This window comes from Perca flavescens, chromosome 23 (assembly GCF_004354835.1).
Source record: "Perca flavescens isolate YP-PL-M2 chromosome 23, PFLA_1.0, whole genome shotgun sequence".
NCBI lineage: Eukaryota > Metazoa > Chordata > Actinopteri > Perciformes > Percidae > Perca > Perca flavescens.
The window spans coordinates 9119706-9136289 of NC_041353.1; the positions used below are offsets into that span (position 1 = coordinate 9119706).

Consider the following 16584-nt stretch of genomic DNA (forward strand, 5'->3'; position numbering starts at 1 on the left):
CTCACTGCCATAGCAATTTATCAAAAAGTTGGGAATTTGAGCATGACAAGAGACAATTGATTGAATCAGCAGACCCTCAGTATAAGGGCAGCTTAAGACAATGTGCACTTGTAATACATCTGAAGCAAATAAAAAAGAATCTTCTGTAGTTGTCTTTTCTGTGAAAATTGCCTCTGTTAATCCTATAAGAGCTGTGTGGAGAACATGAGATGGAAAATGCCATTTGTCACGGCTACCATCTCCAGCAACGGTGACGAGTTAAAACGTGAATTTACTGCTGTCATGGCTCTATGCCAAGTGGGTAAAGTGCTGTTTAGTGCAAGAAGGACTCCTCCACATTTGTGCTACAACCTAGTGAATCCTGCTGTAGCCTATTATGAAGCAACCCCTTTCACATTACACATTGTAGTTTGACCTGTTTTAAAAGAATAGTAGAATAGTATTAGATGATGAAATTGATACCACTATCATATCTTTGTTCAATATAAAGCTGGTGCCAAATAAAAATCCTAAGAGAGTCTGTGACATAAGACATAATATCGCCAAAAACATTACCCACACACAGCAGCATTATCAATCACTAATGGGCCGCCTGAGAGCGCTCCACCTGTGGCTGGACTGCACCGTGCCAAATCAATTCAGGCACCCTAGGAGCTCTGTTTAAACACACATACCACAACTCCTGTGTGAATCCTGCACCTCCTCATAACAATGTCCGATTAGAATTTAGGAGGGTCAGAGAGCATTATCCTCAATCCCACGGCCTGCCAACTTTCTCCCATTGCCTTATCAAAGACTCAGTTATACCCAACAAATCAACTTGGTGGGAAAGCTGAAAAGCATCCCACAGCTGGGATAATTGTGATAGGTGTCTCGGCTTCACTTATGTGATATAAACGGCCTAAATGAACAATATTGACAAAAACTTTTGACTATTTGAATCTGAAACACTGTTTATTCCGTTTTATCTACTCATGGTAGTCTCCCAGCTGTTGTGAAATACTGTGTTAATTCCTGGAAGCCAGAGAGAGCAGGAGGCTGTTTTGAGCAGACTGCCTGCTCAAACTGTGTAATTAGCTCTTTGACACAGCAAGGTGTAACACTCCCTGACTAATGAATCCCACCTCTGTCTGTCTATCTGTATCCATCCATCAATCCATCCAACCCCTCCGCAGTTTCCCCTGCTGGCACAATCTCTTTTCGAGGCTCAGCTATTATACACACCACATTTGCCACATTAAAATAAGAGGGCTGCAAAAATGACCATGACCTGTTTCTAGATTTGTGGTTTCATCTAATGAACTGTTATAATGCTAAATCATCAGAAGTTGTACAATCATATCCTTCAGATAGTCATTTTTCAGACCACGCAGGGCGGTGTCAGTTAAACTGGTATTAGCAATGCAAGAAAACTGCAAAACCACTCAAGACACTGGCATGACACTACAGGCACATGTTGTTGACTACACCTTACATCTGGAGTTTTTAGTCACAGCTTTCATTCTGTGTTTTATTCCCACTTGGAATGACAGTGATTTGTCTAATAAGGAAACCACATTTTCCACATGAACATATCGTATCAAAAGGATCTTTAAAGAAAAGAACATGGCCTGTATGGGCTATTGCTGATTTTTGCCAGAGGAATGTTTTTTAATGGTGTGGCCGGAGCGTTTGATGCCTGAGATCAAGATCTTGAATTATTTTCTCATAATATCGGTTGAAACACTGCCAAGTTATACTGCAAGTCATCTGAGTGGCAGACAAGGGAATAAGATCCATTGAGTCTGTCAGAGGTTTTATTATGGCAGGTTGCCGTGCGCCCGTCTTATAAATGGATAAGGTATTGAGTTGTTTGGTGCAGAAAAGCAGCATGCGTATATATGTGATTGTGATGTCTCATCGGTCCCTATCTGGCAGCAGAGTGAGACTTGAAGCATGAAAGTATGTCCGACAGCTGTCGGGGAAGACATATGCAGCTGATAAGCTTGAGTTAAAACAACTGGGTATTCAGCTGGAGGTGATCACAAAATATTCCTACCAGGAAAGACACATTCCAGTTTTGACAAGATTCAGCTCTAATTAAGCTGCCTCAAACGCAAACACACACACCAAAAAAGAAAAAAGAAAACAAAGTAGAAATGCCACGTTGTTGATTTATTTTTGTGTCTGGCAGCAGAGCACGTCTTTTGTCAGCATAACAAAAACGTATTAATGACTTCAAGAGCTCTTAATAAAGCATGCATATGTGCACAACATGGACTCAGGTCAGAGAATAAGAATAGAGTATTACTACTAGTATATGTTGTACTATTGATCTATTATTCCCAGTATCTGCACAAATCAATAACAAATGACAAAATCATGACTGTTGATAACGCGAGTGAAGATCAAATCAAATTTGGAAATGCTGCCACCTAGTGGGCATGTTCCGCTGATAATTGAGAATATTTACACAGAGATAACATTCAGGCACACACATATATATATATATATATATATATATATATATATATATATATATATATATATATATAGTAGCTATAAAGGTAGGAATAACGATGAAATCCATTTTATGTTTTATTGCTTATTATTTAATAATTTTAGGACTACATTTTTTAGAAAAAAGGCATTCAGCTCTATGGGTTCTGTTGATGTCTAATTGGGTGATCACAAAATACACAAGTTGTGTGTTAGGATAGGAAGGAAGATATTTTTTGTAACAGATCCTATTTGCAGAGCTTGGGAGAGGAGACAAAGTCCTTAATTTGCAATGTACTTATTCACAAGCTACCCAGCAGTATGTAAAGTAATTAAAATAAGCCCCACCTTTACCAGCTACAACATTAAAGTGATGTACATATTAATGCATCTTTAATTATAATCCTTCCTGTCCTTCCTGCCAGCTGCCATCTCCCTGTACAGCCAGTCCCCATAGCTCTGTGTCAGGACGGAGGGGTCGGGAGGTGAAGCCCACACTATAACTTTACAGCATACTTTGCATTTAATTTTGCACAACTTGCACTATCCCAACCTCACACATGTATATACAGCATCCAGTAAAGAAATCGTCCACTCTTCAAGTTATTGTTTATCAGTATTGTATATTGTTGTATATTGCTTTTAAGTATCTATCTATCTATCTATCTATCTATCTATCTATCTATCTATCCATCCATCCATCCATCCAATGATATAATATGCATTATTCAAATGGGCCTTCTGAATATACTGTTGGTACATTAAGTATATTTTGATAATACTATATGATAATAATATAATGTATAAAAAGCTTTAAAGTGCCCATATTATGCTCATTTTCAGGTTCATAATTGTATTTTGAGGTTGTACCGGAATAGGTTTACATGGTTTAATTTTCAATATTTTTGTTGTACTGCACATTGCTGCAGATCCTCTTTTCACCCTGTGTGTTCAGGTCTCTGTTTTAGCTACAGAGTGAGACATCTCACTTCTGTACCATCTTTGTTTGCAGATGCACATGCGCAGTAGCTAGGTAAAGATCACATCAGCTAGCTAGCTGTTTCTTTAACTTCGGTCTGTACAAGGCAGGATTAGCTGACATACTTCTTCTAAACGAGGGCACACTTCCAACTTTGCGTGGAATACCTGCAGAACAGGGACATGGAAGTAGTTCTTTTGTAGATTATGGTGAACTTGTGTAGTTGTGTGTTGTAGCAGTGTTTTACCATTGAGAACGAGGTAGCCTGCTAGCGCTAGCGGTCAGCCACCTCGTCTCGGCTACTGACGTAAAAAGCCGTGCAGAGTTTGAACAGCTCACCCGGAGACTGAAGGCAGAAGACATTCAGAAACCCCTATCTCACTCAAAACAGCATGGATGTTTGTTTTTTTCCCAAGTTTGTATGCGTGTGGAAGCACCAGAGCCAGAGACACAAAACAACATCCCAAATCCCAGAAAAAGTGTTTTTTTCATAATATGGGCACTTTAAGAACATGAAGTTTCAGACAAGGAAATGCAGTTCTGTCTGCAGCCACTTGGTGCTGCTCTCTCAACATGCATAATGCTGCTGTGGGTTATGCATGACATTTAGGTATAATACACTAAATGGATAAAATATTAGACTCATTGTTTCATGAAGTATACTGATACTTTTCTTATAGATTTCTTATTAAATCTACAGCCACAATCACAAAGGAGGAGATGGAGATAAAAAGAAGCAATGCAGTTAGTGAATCATTTTTAAAACCTTGAGACAATTAAGGGGTACTTTATGTCAGAAGCAATGCATTTCCAAACTATGAAGTTCTGGGGGTTGCCATATAACACATGCAGCAAAGATGCTGTAAGTGTTGGAATGCCTTAATGAAACTGTCAAGAGTCAATACTGGGAACAAGAGCCTGAGCTCTAGCGCTTTCTTCAATACGCCGGCTTCTTTACGCTCCGTCAAGTAGTACCCAGACACATCCCAAAACTCATCATCCACGTTAGAGCGGTGCAGGGAGTGTCTTAGAAGGAAATTCCAGACAGTCTTCACTTCATCAATCAGTCCTCCCGAGTCAGCGCCAGAAGCTTGGGCATTGGATGAATGCTGACATGCGGAGAAAGAAAGCCTGTAAAAAATTTAAAAATTAAAATAAAACCTCCTGTGATGAGTGAAAGGCACGAAAAGCCTATTAGGGAAAGTACCTATTTCCCAAAATGAGTGCGGGAAATGGGTAACTTTGAAGCAAACATCTATCAAACATTTACAGTTTTCTCAAATGAGCAATCAGGGGCATTGATGTACACAGACTCTTACAAATCTGTGGGTTTCATTCAAATGAGCTGAGCAATCTTTTCTAGACAGAGCAAAGCATCTAGTGCCGTCTTAAGTAATTGGATGACATCAAACATGAACACAGTCAGCACAGGGGGATGGAGGTGACTCTGTGTGGAGTTCTCAAGCTAGTGTACTGCATATAGTTAGATTTGACACATTTTTAAAGGTCAGAATGCTTGCAACCTATAGGTCCATACTACACCCACTATTTACGAGTCTTACCGTGGTCATGTATTTCCAGTGACTGCCGCAGTGCCCAAGTGCCTGTTAAGACGGCTGTGGAAGTTTATTAGAGCTCACTGGGACACAACTTGATTAATGAGGCCATCCTGTGGCTCGCGCAAATACATGGAGCACAGATACTTTACAGGTTTTGTTTCATTTCCGCATCATGAACAAAAGGTAGTAAACATAATGCACTGCATTGTATGAGCTGGGAGGAGTACTACAACTGATAAAGCAATTAAAATAGGCTGTCTGAGTGGCCTAGTTGTTTAGGTGCAACGACCCGCTCTGTTACATATCACACCCTTGTCTCTCTGACTATTTCCTGCCTTTTAGTGTAAAAACTGTCCAATAAAGACAAATTCCAAAAAAGCAACTAAATCAACTTATCTAGAAGCATGTAGATGTACTTTACATAAAAGAGACATATTGTGATATTATCTAATAATAATAAATAAAAAAACCCTGATAATGGTTTGTCTGATTAAATCTTTAGAAAAGGAACCTATTTTTTCACAATCATTGACAAAAGGATACAATGTTTCATATTTGTTTTTACAATGTCAATACAGTATTCTAGTCTCATCAAGAACAATATTTTTTGTAGCAATAGATGACAGAGTGGGGTTCTTCCATTGCTACATAGTGTTTGTACGTAAATAATAATATACAAGGTGGATGGTGGGGGTGTGGCCTTGACCAACTGCCACTTTTCTTGTTTGAAAGCCATGGTGTCTCTCTCTCATGGGTGGGCCAAATTCTCTGGGCGGGCAAAGCAGAGAAAGGGGAGGTAACCTTGCTCCTTATGACATCATAAGGAGCAGATTCCAGATCGGCCCATCTGAGCTTTCATTTTCTCAAAAGGCAGAGCAGGATACCCAGGGCTCGGTTTACACCTATCACCATTTCTAGCCACTGGGGGACCATAGGCAGGCTGGGGGAACTCATATTAATGTTAAAAAACCTCATAAAGTGAATTTTTCATGCCATGGGACCTTTAAAGCAGAATAAGATTTCTAAGCAAAAGTGTGGGCTAAATGTACTTTGCATTGTTGTTTTCAGACATGGGACACACCTGCTTACCATTTGGGGGCATGTAAATGTAATCAAGACTGCAGTTTTGGGACAGATGCTAAATACACTTGGTTTTTGAGTGTGCTGGTGGTGGATACTATTGTCCCATAAAGCTTTGCATAAAGTTAGTGAAGGAGACGCTGCAAAACATTTAAGTAAATTGTGAATAGTGGTGAGACAGTTTCAGGAAGATCACAGAAAATAAAGAAAAAGGATGAACTCTTTGGAAAAACATTTTGCTTTCTCTTTGTGAATTCCAGAGTTGAAGTTGCAGCTTAAGTATTGCATCATTTATTTGTACAAAGCAGTCAAGTGCATTGACTTCTTGAGTTTGAAAGTTCATTTTCTACCTCAAAAACAGATCCGATTTCTTGTATACTATAGCAATTAGTATATACTAGAATTAGTATGTAGTGTATACAACTGGAATGCAGTTTGGGTCAAGAATAGCAGTTTAACAGTCATATAAAAAGGTGACCACGAGCAAGTGAAATCACCATAAAATTGTGTTTAAAGAAAATCTTCTGATTCTTACTTTAAGAGGGTGTGAGGTCCTTTTGAACGGCTTTGAACAACTGTATCACAGCGTCCATCCACGCCTCTCTCTGCTGTGGGCTGCTGACTCGAGCCAGCGTCTGAGTGGTGTACACCAGGGTCAGCACCGTCCTCTCAAAGTCCTGCCAGCTCAGAGGCTGCCGGCGCTGGGCAAGCTCCGCTATCAGACGGCGAATTTCGGAAAGCCTCTTGGGCAGGACGTCCTCACAGATAACCTCCAGCTTCTCCACGCTCCTCAGGGAGGCCAGCTCTTCATCGGGGATCAGCATTTCCCCACCTTGGATCTCCATTCCAGCTAGCAGGATCTGGGAGGCACAGGTCCATTAAAAAAAATCCTCAGGAACCATCTAGTTACAGTACTAACCTAACTAAATAACTAGTTAGGTTCTACCTCCTATACCAATCTGCCAATACAACTATTTATTGACCTCTTTGTGGAGTGAACTGAAGACTTCATAAGATCTTAATGTTATATAAAAACATTGGGTACACACATACTTTACATGTCTGCACATGATTAGCAGGACAGCAGCTGTGCTTTCATTTTCATCAGATGGACCAGAAATGTGTGACTTGGACAGATCTTTTGCACATCCTCAACATATTTTAAGTGGCGTCCAGTAATGAAGCACTGACTGAGCCATTAACTGTTTCAGCACCTCTAAACCAACATGATCTAAACTGACCTCAAAAAGCAGGTTGACGTCCTCTGACGAATCCTGGAACGTGGGGTTGATCAGCGAATATGCCCCACGCTTTATCCTGTATGCAGATGGATACAGAGCTAGAACACATAAGTACAGGAAATTGGATTAGAGGCTCTGCCTCGTATTCGAGAAATTAGCCACCACATTATCCAACATGGCATGCATGTGGGTGGGCCAGAGGTTGAGCAAACACAGATACATTACTGCTCAAATATTATGCAGGTGAGATAGAATCTGGTTTCAGGCAGGGCTGGGCAGAGGGTAATTGGTCTTCAACCCGAGCCACAGATGCTCCTATATTTACAAGTGGCAGTGTCCCGTGCATCCAGAGGTGAGATATCAGCGCTCACAGAAGGGGCAGGTTTTGCTGACCTCATTTGGCCAGATTTCAAAGTGTCGGTCCATGTATGTAGCAGACCAGGGACCCTGTAATCTGAGGTGTCCAGATAGGGCTGGAATGAAACCCCTCGCTCTCAGCTAGTGGAAACAGTTGCTGCAGCTACATCTCTATGATAAAATACCATGAAATCCATATTTTACTGGAGGTGATAACCAGAAGCAATTCCACATGGTCACAACACCTCCATCCAGACGTAGAAAGTAACTGCATAATCCTCAGTAATTTGAGGACTTATTTTTTTAACTTTGAAAGAAAAACTAAAGTTGGACTTATTTTCAACTCTGTAAAAAGCAACTAAAGTTAAAATATTGTAGCTTTAAGCTACCCAAAGAGCCATCTTTTAGTTCACCAGCTAAATTATCTAAATTCCTAATAAATGCATGAGGGCATATCTGTGTCCAAGGAATGATTTATGACTCCCCTGATCTTACAACGCCATATTTGCATTCTCATTTTTGCTTAACCGCCATGCGTGATTGTGAGCAGATATTCCCACTGGTAATGGAAAGTATTTGGGGGGTCAAGTCTAAGAAAGGCTTAATAAAAAAGCAGAGGGGTCACACAAGGATGCAGAGTACCCCCACACATATTTTCCATTCCCATACTGTTTATATAATGACTTATATTGCTGCCCAGACTCTTTAATTGTGTCTATATCATAACATCCTCTACTGTGTGATACTCCGAAGACACTGTAACAAGTGTAAGAAACTGCTTCAGAGTGGAGTGAAAAGCAAAGTTGATTAGAGCTGAAAGTTAAACCTTCCTTTAAATTTCTCCAGACATTCTAGTTCTCTTTTTCCACTGCTTCGCATATGATGTTGCCATCCAGTGCTTGGCTCAGCCTGTGAGCCAACACACGGATCACACACACAGATCTTAATGAGGTATACAGTACAGAACACTGGGCTCCATCCTACCATACAGCGGGATCTATGGCGTGCTGCCTTGCCAAATCTGCAAATCTGGCCAGAGCCTCGCTGGCTAGAGCCTCGCTGGCCAGATACATTTAGGCTTTATAGCATTTGTGAGGCCAGCCAAAGCCACATGCACTGGCTGATCTCCCCATGTACCTGGTTTGTGCTTGGGTGACTGCCAGTCTCAGCTCCGGCTTTGCTTTCACAACCCAGCCACCATTCAGAATGTAAAGAAAATCTGCAGCTCTAAGTTCCAGTGTTAGAAGAATAAAACCCACCAATTTGGCACAATTGTGTAACTTTGGGACAGAACCAATCTAGCTTTTACCACTCTTTCCAGGCTTTATACTAACCAAACTTAATAGGCTGTGGCTTTATATTTACTGTATAGACCTGAGTAGTGTCATTCGTCTCATCTAACTCTCATCTAAAGTTTCTTTTTTTTCTGTAAATTTTACATACGTAACTAGCAAAAAGATGTTTCAAGACCTTCTCCACAATGAAAACTCTAAACACCAAGTAACCATACTGAGGATATTTCCCTAGATCCAACACTGACATGTCTGTAGGTGAAGATTTACACTCCTCGGGAGTGAGTGACTCCCGAATGCACAATCGGCAGCGGAGGAGGAATGCCTGTGCAGTCATATTAGATACTGAAGAGACACTCAAGCTTCAGTGGAGCCTTGTCAAAGCAAACAAAACAACACCCAGTGGAAAATGTGCTCATTAGAACAAGGGTTATGTTGTTAAAGGATCAAGGAGCTGCAGGGAAATGACACCTTGTAGGCCAACCCAATGCTGATTTACATTTGAAATTAATAATCTCTAATTTACATAAAGGCTGTCTACCAGCTTCCAGCTGCGGGTGACAGCAGTTTGCAATAAAATGTTTTTGCTGGTTAATGCTCACATGTTTGGAGCAGCACTGCTGCAGCCACAGAAACAGGCCATGTCTTACAACATCAATAAAGCTACAAACAAAAATCCCTGCAAGGAAAACACAATCAATGTATTGTTGCACATATGTGATGGCTAAGTAAAACAGGTAGAGGACTCAAATGTACTACTTAGTGGCAAACAGGTAAGCTAAAAGCAAAGTTTACTGTGTGATAACAGGGTTTTGCAAACAGGCAGGACAACAAAAAAGGGCAAGACAAGCAGAGGAAGGTTAAAACACGAGGCTTTGTTGTGCAACAGACAATCAGGAAACTGAGGGGAAGGGTTAGGTAGATATACTGAGGAGCTGATGAGGATTGGGGTCAGGTGCGTGGCTGGAGGTAATGATGAGAATTGGAGCCTCTGGAATGAGAGCAAAATTAAGCAATTAAAGCAAGACCAGCAATTCAAATGATCAAATTTAGAATCAAAATCAGCTCATTCCAATTAAATATTTAGCCAGTTTAAAGAGTAAAAGAGATGTGTTAGTATTTGATATTAAAGTTTTAAAGGTCCTATGACATGCTGCTTTTTGGATGCTTTTATATAGTCCTTATTGGTCCCCTAATACTGTATCTGAAGTCTTTTTCCCGAAATTCAGCCTTGGTGCCGAATTACAGCCACTAGAGCCAGTCCCACAATGAGCTTTCCTTAGTATGTGCCATTTCTGTGTCTGTAGCTTTAAATGCTATTGAGGGGGAGATAAGGGGGGGGAGCAAGGTGGAGGGTGGGGTCTGTGGCTTTGACCAACTGCCACTTTGCTTGTTTGAAAGCCATGATGTCTTTTTCTCATGGGTGGGCCAAATTCTCTGGGTGGGCAAAGCAAAGAAAGGGGAGGTAACCTTGCTCCTTATGACCTCATAAGGAGAAGATTCCAGATCGGCCCATCTGAGCTTTCATTTTCTCAAAGGCAGATCCGGATACCCAGGGCTCGGTTTACACCTATCGCCATTTCTAGCCACTGGGGGACCATAGGCAGGCTGGGGGAACTCATATTAATGTTAAAAAAAACTCCAAAAAACCATCAAGTGAAATGTTCATGCCATGGGACCTTTAACATGTTACTTCAGGGGAACAAACAATGTTTCAGCTGACTTTTCCGGTTGAATATCTAATGCAGATGTCCCTCCTTACAACATCTCTTTCCCCACTGCTCATTCTAAGCCTGTTCATTCCTTTAATGTGTCCTCTCCTTCCTCCAGCGCTTCCAACAATCAGTGTTTGGATGGGCAGGCTTCCCCCAATGTCATTATGCACAGGCAGGGAACTTGTAATCTCCCGCTAACTGCTTGCAAGGAGATGAGGGAACAACAAAGATCCATTAATTAGCAGGGCTAAATGGTATTCCTGGCTGGAGGGATGTCTTGTGTGAGAGAGAGAGAGAGAGAGAGAGAGAGAGAGAGAGAAGCAAAAATAAAACAAAATGGATGTCTGGATCCATCCGGCTACAGTAAAAGGGGGTGAAAAGGACACGGGAGGGAATAAAATCTTTTCTGCAATGGCCCATCTTCTGCTTAGCATATAAATTCAACTCCAAATGATGTTAAAATACAAACTGATTTTTTTTCTAGCAGCTCAGATGCTAAATCTACTATTTACAATGTACAATGTAGACTCAGACTTCCCCATCAATATTCTCACTGTGAAACAAATATATGCAAGGCTAACCTGGCTAACCTGCAATAAAGTCCCTTAGTATCACGAGGGAAGACGTGAATACTGGGTAGACTGGTCATGATTGGAGATCCTGGACTTCACAAATGTCCAATTGCCACCCAGCAAAATACTGTCCTTCACAATGGAGGATCATGCCCATTTGATAAGTGCAGTTCTCCTTAGTTCTACGAGTGTTTTAGCATCTTTCAGCTCATTGATTTGGTTTTGATGCTCGCAACTTTACAGTTGTGATTCAGTCTCACGGCTCTCATCAACCTCATTTTCGGCTGCAGCAGAAAGCAGTTAAAAATCCACCGTACACTAACTGCCTAGTGTGAATGTTGAGCCAAAATTCGTCAGGTGGCCAAAAACAAAGTGCTAACATGCTAATATTGCTTCATGTTTGCTAGCATGTTTGCCTTACAAGGTGAGAGGTTATCCACTGCCACCAAGTGGACAAAACAATGAATCAAAGTGGCATAAATAAACACAACAATTCAACAACTTTGCCTGCCAGAATTTGCATCTTGGCAGAGGGAAGAAAAATCTTAGAAAACATTTTTGTAGTAAATATCAAACAATAGAACCATCTTTCGTGAAAGTATTATTAAAATTCTGTCAATGGCCCTGTCTTTTCTGTAGCTGACTTTAGCACCATGTGACTAATCCAAAGACTTTAAGCTGTGTGTGTTGAGAAAGGAATTTCCTCAGGGAGTGGATCCAGTAACAACAGGCCAGGCACTTTTCATTGGAAGATGATCTGTTGATGTCTTGCATGTCGCAATGTTCCCGATATTGGTGAAACATAAACACATTCCTTCACAGACACACACACAGAAACAAACCAACATTAAACCATTATGAATGATTGTCTCTATTTTCTAATAAAAATGAGGATGCAAATTGTTGCAATTTTTGACTAAGGGATCGTTCAAGTTTTTACATGATGTTGACATTGTGGCCTATGACAGATGATAGAGATATAACGTATACGTATATATGGAGTCTGTATGTCCACCTACCTTTCCTGTGATGCTGAGTGGCTGCCAGGTACATGGACAGGTAAACAATGATGAGCAGAGCCCACCACTGTGTCATGTTGATCCTCACTAACAGATCTACACACACACACACACACACACACACACACCTGAACGCACACTCTTTTTCCCCTCTCGCTCTGTCTCTCTCAGGGGATAAACATCACAATGGTGGATGAAAATTCTCCGACCGATGTGCAGGCTCATTCCTTTATTCACTGCATTTATTTCTTCTGTTGCCACCTCCCTCCATCCATCCTCTTTCTCCCTTTTTTTTTTAGCGTGTGTTCTTTACTCCGGTTGGCCGTCTGGGCGCTCATCTGGAAATCATCAGGATTGGAGAATGCCTGCCCTCTTGGCTGAACTTTTCTCACAGCTACTGCTTGACTAGCTGACTGGTTCTGTTACTGTTTGACTCTCCGACTAACTGGATGACTGGCTGACTGACTTGCCGATTGATTGACTGAACATATTGGCATCCCATGAGCCAGAACCAAACCAGAGCTAGTACAAGAGATGGATGGTCTCCTTAGAGAAGTGCTCTCTAGCTTGATCAAGCATTCTTTTCACCCTAATGGATAATTATGTTTTCCTTTCATTTTGGGTTATTTTAACTGTTTGGGCCATCGGTTCTGATAACATTGTACACAATAAGTTAACTGCTAAGATCTGGGAACATGAAAAAATAGCTACAAAGGAGTCAGACGGAACAAGAAAAGAACAGAAAGTGATTGCTAAAATACTTAAATAACTCAGCAACCATTGAATGACTTGTCAGAAGGTTTTGTACAGAGATGCATGGTCCCCAGAGAAATCCTACTGGATCCTATTGATTTTGGAGATCCCATGACTTTTCCTCTGGCACCACTATGAGGTTGACATCAACAACTTGAATGGATTGTCATTAAATGTTGTACATTTGTGTCCCCCCTCTGGATGAATTGTAATGACTTCAACGTTCCTCCGAGTTTTATCTGGAGCCACCATCCGGCTAAAATTAAAATTTATGACCAAATATATGGACGAAATTCTCATCAGCCTCAGCTGTACTTTGTACTCCTAATTAGCAAATATTGGCATGCTAACACACTTAAAAAAAGATAGTGAACATGGTGAACATAATACCTGCTCAACATCGTTAGCATTGTCATTGAGGGGACGCGAACGATTCATTCAAAAGAACAAATCGTTTGGGTGAATGAACTGAACTGAGACTTCCTGAAACGATCCGTTAATTTCGGCTCATGCATCTTGCCCCATTGGACTACACTTTAGTGAAGTCGCCGTACAATGTTGTCATAAAACAATCAAGAGCCTTCACAACAAGATCCAAGTCGTAGCTTTTTTTTATAATAATGAACGTCCGTTACATTGAAGCCATTGCCAAATGAGTTGATACAAAGCTAATTAAGACTGTCAGCTCCACACAACTCTTTCTGTATTTCTCAGCATGGCTGGGAGGAGGGGTGGGTGAAGCATGATCACGGAAGGCTTGTGTCATGTGGATGAACCAACAGAATTGTTGTCATTACTTAGAATTCCTCATGGGGGAGACAGAAACTACGCACTACAGCTTTAATGTATTCTGTAAAAATGGAAATCATCCATCTCCTGCCCACACAGACCTTTCTCTTCATGTATTTTGTCTGAAGTTCTAGGTTAATTAACTGAAATTCTACACAGCAAAGAACAAAGTCCTGACTTAAAAAGGCTTGTTTGATAATCGTGCAACGACCAGACGATGAAACCCAAACTGAGACAGACGGAGACAAACCGCTATGTGTCAACAGTCATCAACAACGACGTGAGGACCACTCAGAGCATCTTGATTCTAGGCTGTCAAGCAGCTTTACACTCTCTCCTCCAAAGCCTCTTCTGTTCTTTGTTGACACAGAATATGTGCAATAAACACACAGTCCCCATTCTAGTGCCAAAGCACATAATATACTGTGTAGGTGCTCTGAATTTCAGATGGTTTGTTTTCCTGGCTCAGGCTGCATCTGCTAAAATAAAATAAAACACAGATAATGGCCTCGTGTGAATTAAGGGAAGGCACATCAGTCATATCAGCAGATTAGAGAGCAACAATTAATTATTCAGAGGATGCAGATCAAACCCAAATGTTTATTCTAACAACGTAACGCTGATAAAAGCGCACTATTCCTTATCGACGCTGTGCTGTCAGAATAAACAATGAAGTCTAGTGTCTCTGGGCGGATAACGTCCACTTTTGAAATTGTAAAGGCACTAAATTTTTTTCAGCTAAATATTCCCTGTTGACACAGGCATCAGCAGTTGAAGTCACAAAATGCAATCAGAAACGGCAGCACAAGACGAGTGGTGTGCTGTGCTCCCATTTCATTTCAGTGGAAATACAATTTTTTGGAGTGGACATGTGGGAGCCATAACTCCGTTTATCTGGATACTTTTAAAGTGATTTGATGTCTCTGTGTGAAAAATAGTTGTCAACAACTCAGCGTTCATGTGCTCCATTTTAATGCTCCAAAAATAGGATGGTGGTGCGGAGGAATTTTACAACACAACAACATCAACAATGTCTCTCACCTGCTTGGTGAGGAGACATAAATCATAATTGTGTTAATCTAGTTGCATTTAATTAATCTATACAGCGCTGGATGACTTTAAATGTATGTCATTTTGCTCTACTGCCGCCATATGTTTGACTATTTACTCGCAGTAGATAAGAACCCAAGGAATGACCCCCCCCTTTTTTTAACAAATTTACATGGATGAGGAAGCTGGAAGAACACTTCAATGCCTGAGCTGTAACCCTGCGTGTGATACACATGACTAACACATAGGGCGAGAAGGCAGATGGCATTGTGAGGGGCGAAACAAAAGCCAAAAAAGTGGTCTCTTCTGCAGCACGTGTCTTCTGTTTGCCTGCAGGTGCATGACAAGAAAAATGCTACTGACCCCTTGAATGTTTGGAGTCAGTAACAGTAACACACAAACACTCAGTCCACAGCAGATGCACTGTTTTGTTTATGTCCATGAGGGGGCAGTGTTACGACACACATCCTGAGAGATCCAAAACTTATCCAAGATCATACAGTGATTGCTGCTGCTCCCCAACTCATTGCAAAATTAATTTAGAAATAGAAAAAGAATTCTATTCGGATAAGGTCTGACAGTATGAATGCTGCCACTTAACAGAGATCAAACGGTTGTTTTGGTTCAAACCAGGTGGAGACCCTCGAGACATCCTTTCGTTAAATTGCATCTGCGCTGTAAATCACTGGAATGCCTCAGATATGCAAATTGCTATGAAGCCACTGTGCATCCGAACTTGCAGTTCGTCAAATTGCTATCACACACTAAAAGTCTGCAGCTCCAGTTTAATCCTACAAAGCTGTTAGTGCGGATAACAGGTAAACACCTGACCTGATTGTGCAAATATAGAAAATGCTGAGATGGTTTTTTTTTTTTTTTTTTTATTCCAGCCCAGGGATTGTGACTCATTGGGAATGTTTTTTGAGTAATGGCTCAAAGTTAAAATCATGTTTTAATACAGTGAATATTGTTTCTGACAGGTTGCAGGAACTGAAGCCTGGAGGCCAAAGCAGGAGTCTGCATGTACTGGATGTAAAACACACTGCTTTTCTTAAGGACTGCCTCCAGCTATTAACTGAGCTGTGTGTACATTGTTACTATATTTCAGTTCACGTCTGCTTAGTTCACACTTCACAGTCTGTGCAAAACAAAGCCTTTCAGAGGTTATGAGTTAGACATTTTAATTATTTTTTTTAAATCCCCAACCAAAGCTCTGCTGAAAAAGCTTTCTGCCTTCTTCAGGCTTTCACTGTAAATGAGACTTTGTTCCTGCTTGATCCAAAAGGTTGAAAAGAGGTGAAAAATAATGAAATAAAAACACAGAGGCAAGTCAAACAAATAGTTGTTTTGGAAGGTCATATCGCTTAAATGAGTAAGAGCAGAAAATGTAAGTAAAACAAGGAACAGGGGGGCAAGAGAAAGGTGTATCATGAGGATAATTACGTCCTTCAGAAAGCTGGACCGAGAGAAAAAACTGAGAAAAACTTTGAGAACAGTGTGAAATGAACTCTTTAAAATTTGAAAACCAAAATCCATTGATTGACCATAGTTAGTGGCAGCTTGGCGGCCATCACAACAAGTGAGGTCGGCGTGAGAATAGGCTGTCTTGCACATCTCTACCTTGCTGGCACGAGGCACATCACGAATCAAAACAGCTCAAAAAAATACTGAGTGTGAGTGTTCAACCACAATGCCTAATC

General features: G+C 40.9%; 1 protein-coding gene across 1 annotated transcript; it reads right to left on the bottom strand.

Annotated features, from left to right (window-relative positions):
* Window positions 1-3901: 3901 nt before the first annotated feature.
* fam180a (family with sequence similarity 180 member A) lies at window positions 3902-12615 on the bottom strand. Its single transcript, XM_028570677.1, has 4 exons — window positions 12293-12615; window positions 7338-7435; window positions 6632-6956; window positions 3902-4588 (listed from the first exon to the last, which is right to left on the bottom strand). The coding sequence occupies exons 1-3, from the start codon at window positions 12366-12368 to the stop codon at window positions 6633-6635; spliced, it is 498 nt and encodes a 165-aa protein (XP_028426478.1). The 5' UTR covers window positions 12369-12615; the 3' UTR covers window positions 3902-4588; window position 6632.
* Window positions 12616-16584: the final 3969 nt, after the last annotated feature.

Bases quoted from the DNA above. Each gene is read 5' to 3' on its own strand.
- fam180a (XM_028570677.1), bottom strand. From the start codon at position 12,368: ATGACACAGTGGTGGGCTCTGCTCATCATTGTTTACCTGTCCATGTAC. The intron at 7,436-12,292 runs GTAGGTGGACAT...TATGTGTTCTAG, and splicing joins CACTCAGCATCACAGGAAAG to CTCTGTATCCATCTGCATAC. The intron at 6,957-7,337 runs GTCAGTTTAGAT...TGTGCCTCCCAG, and splicing joins ACGTCAACCTGCTTTTTGAG to ATCCTGCTAGCTGGAATGGA.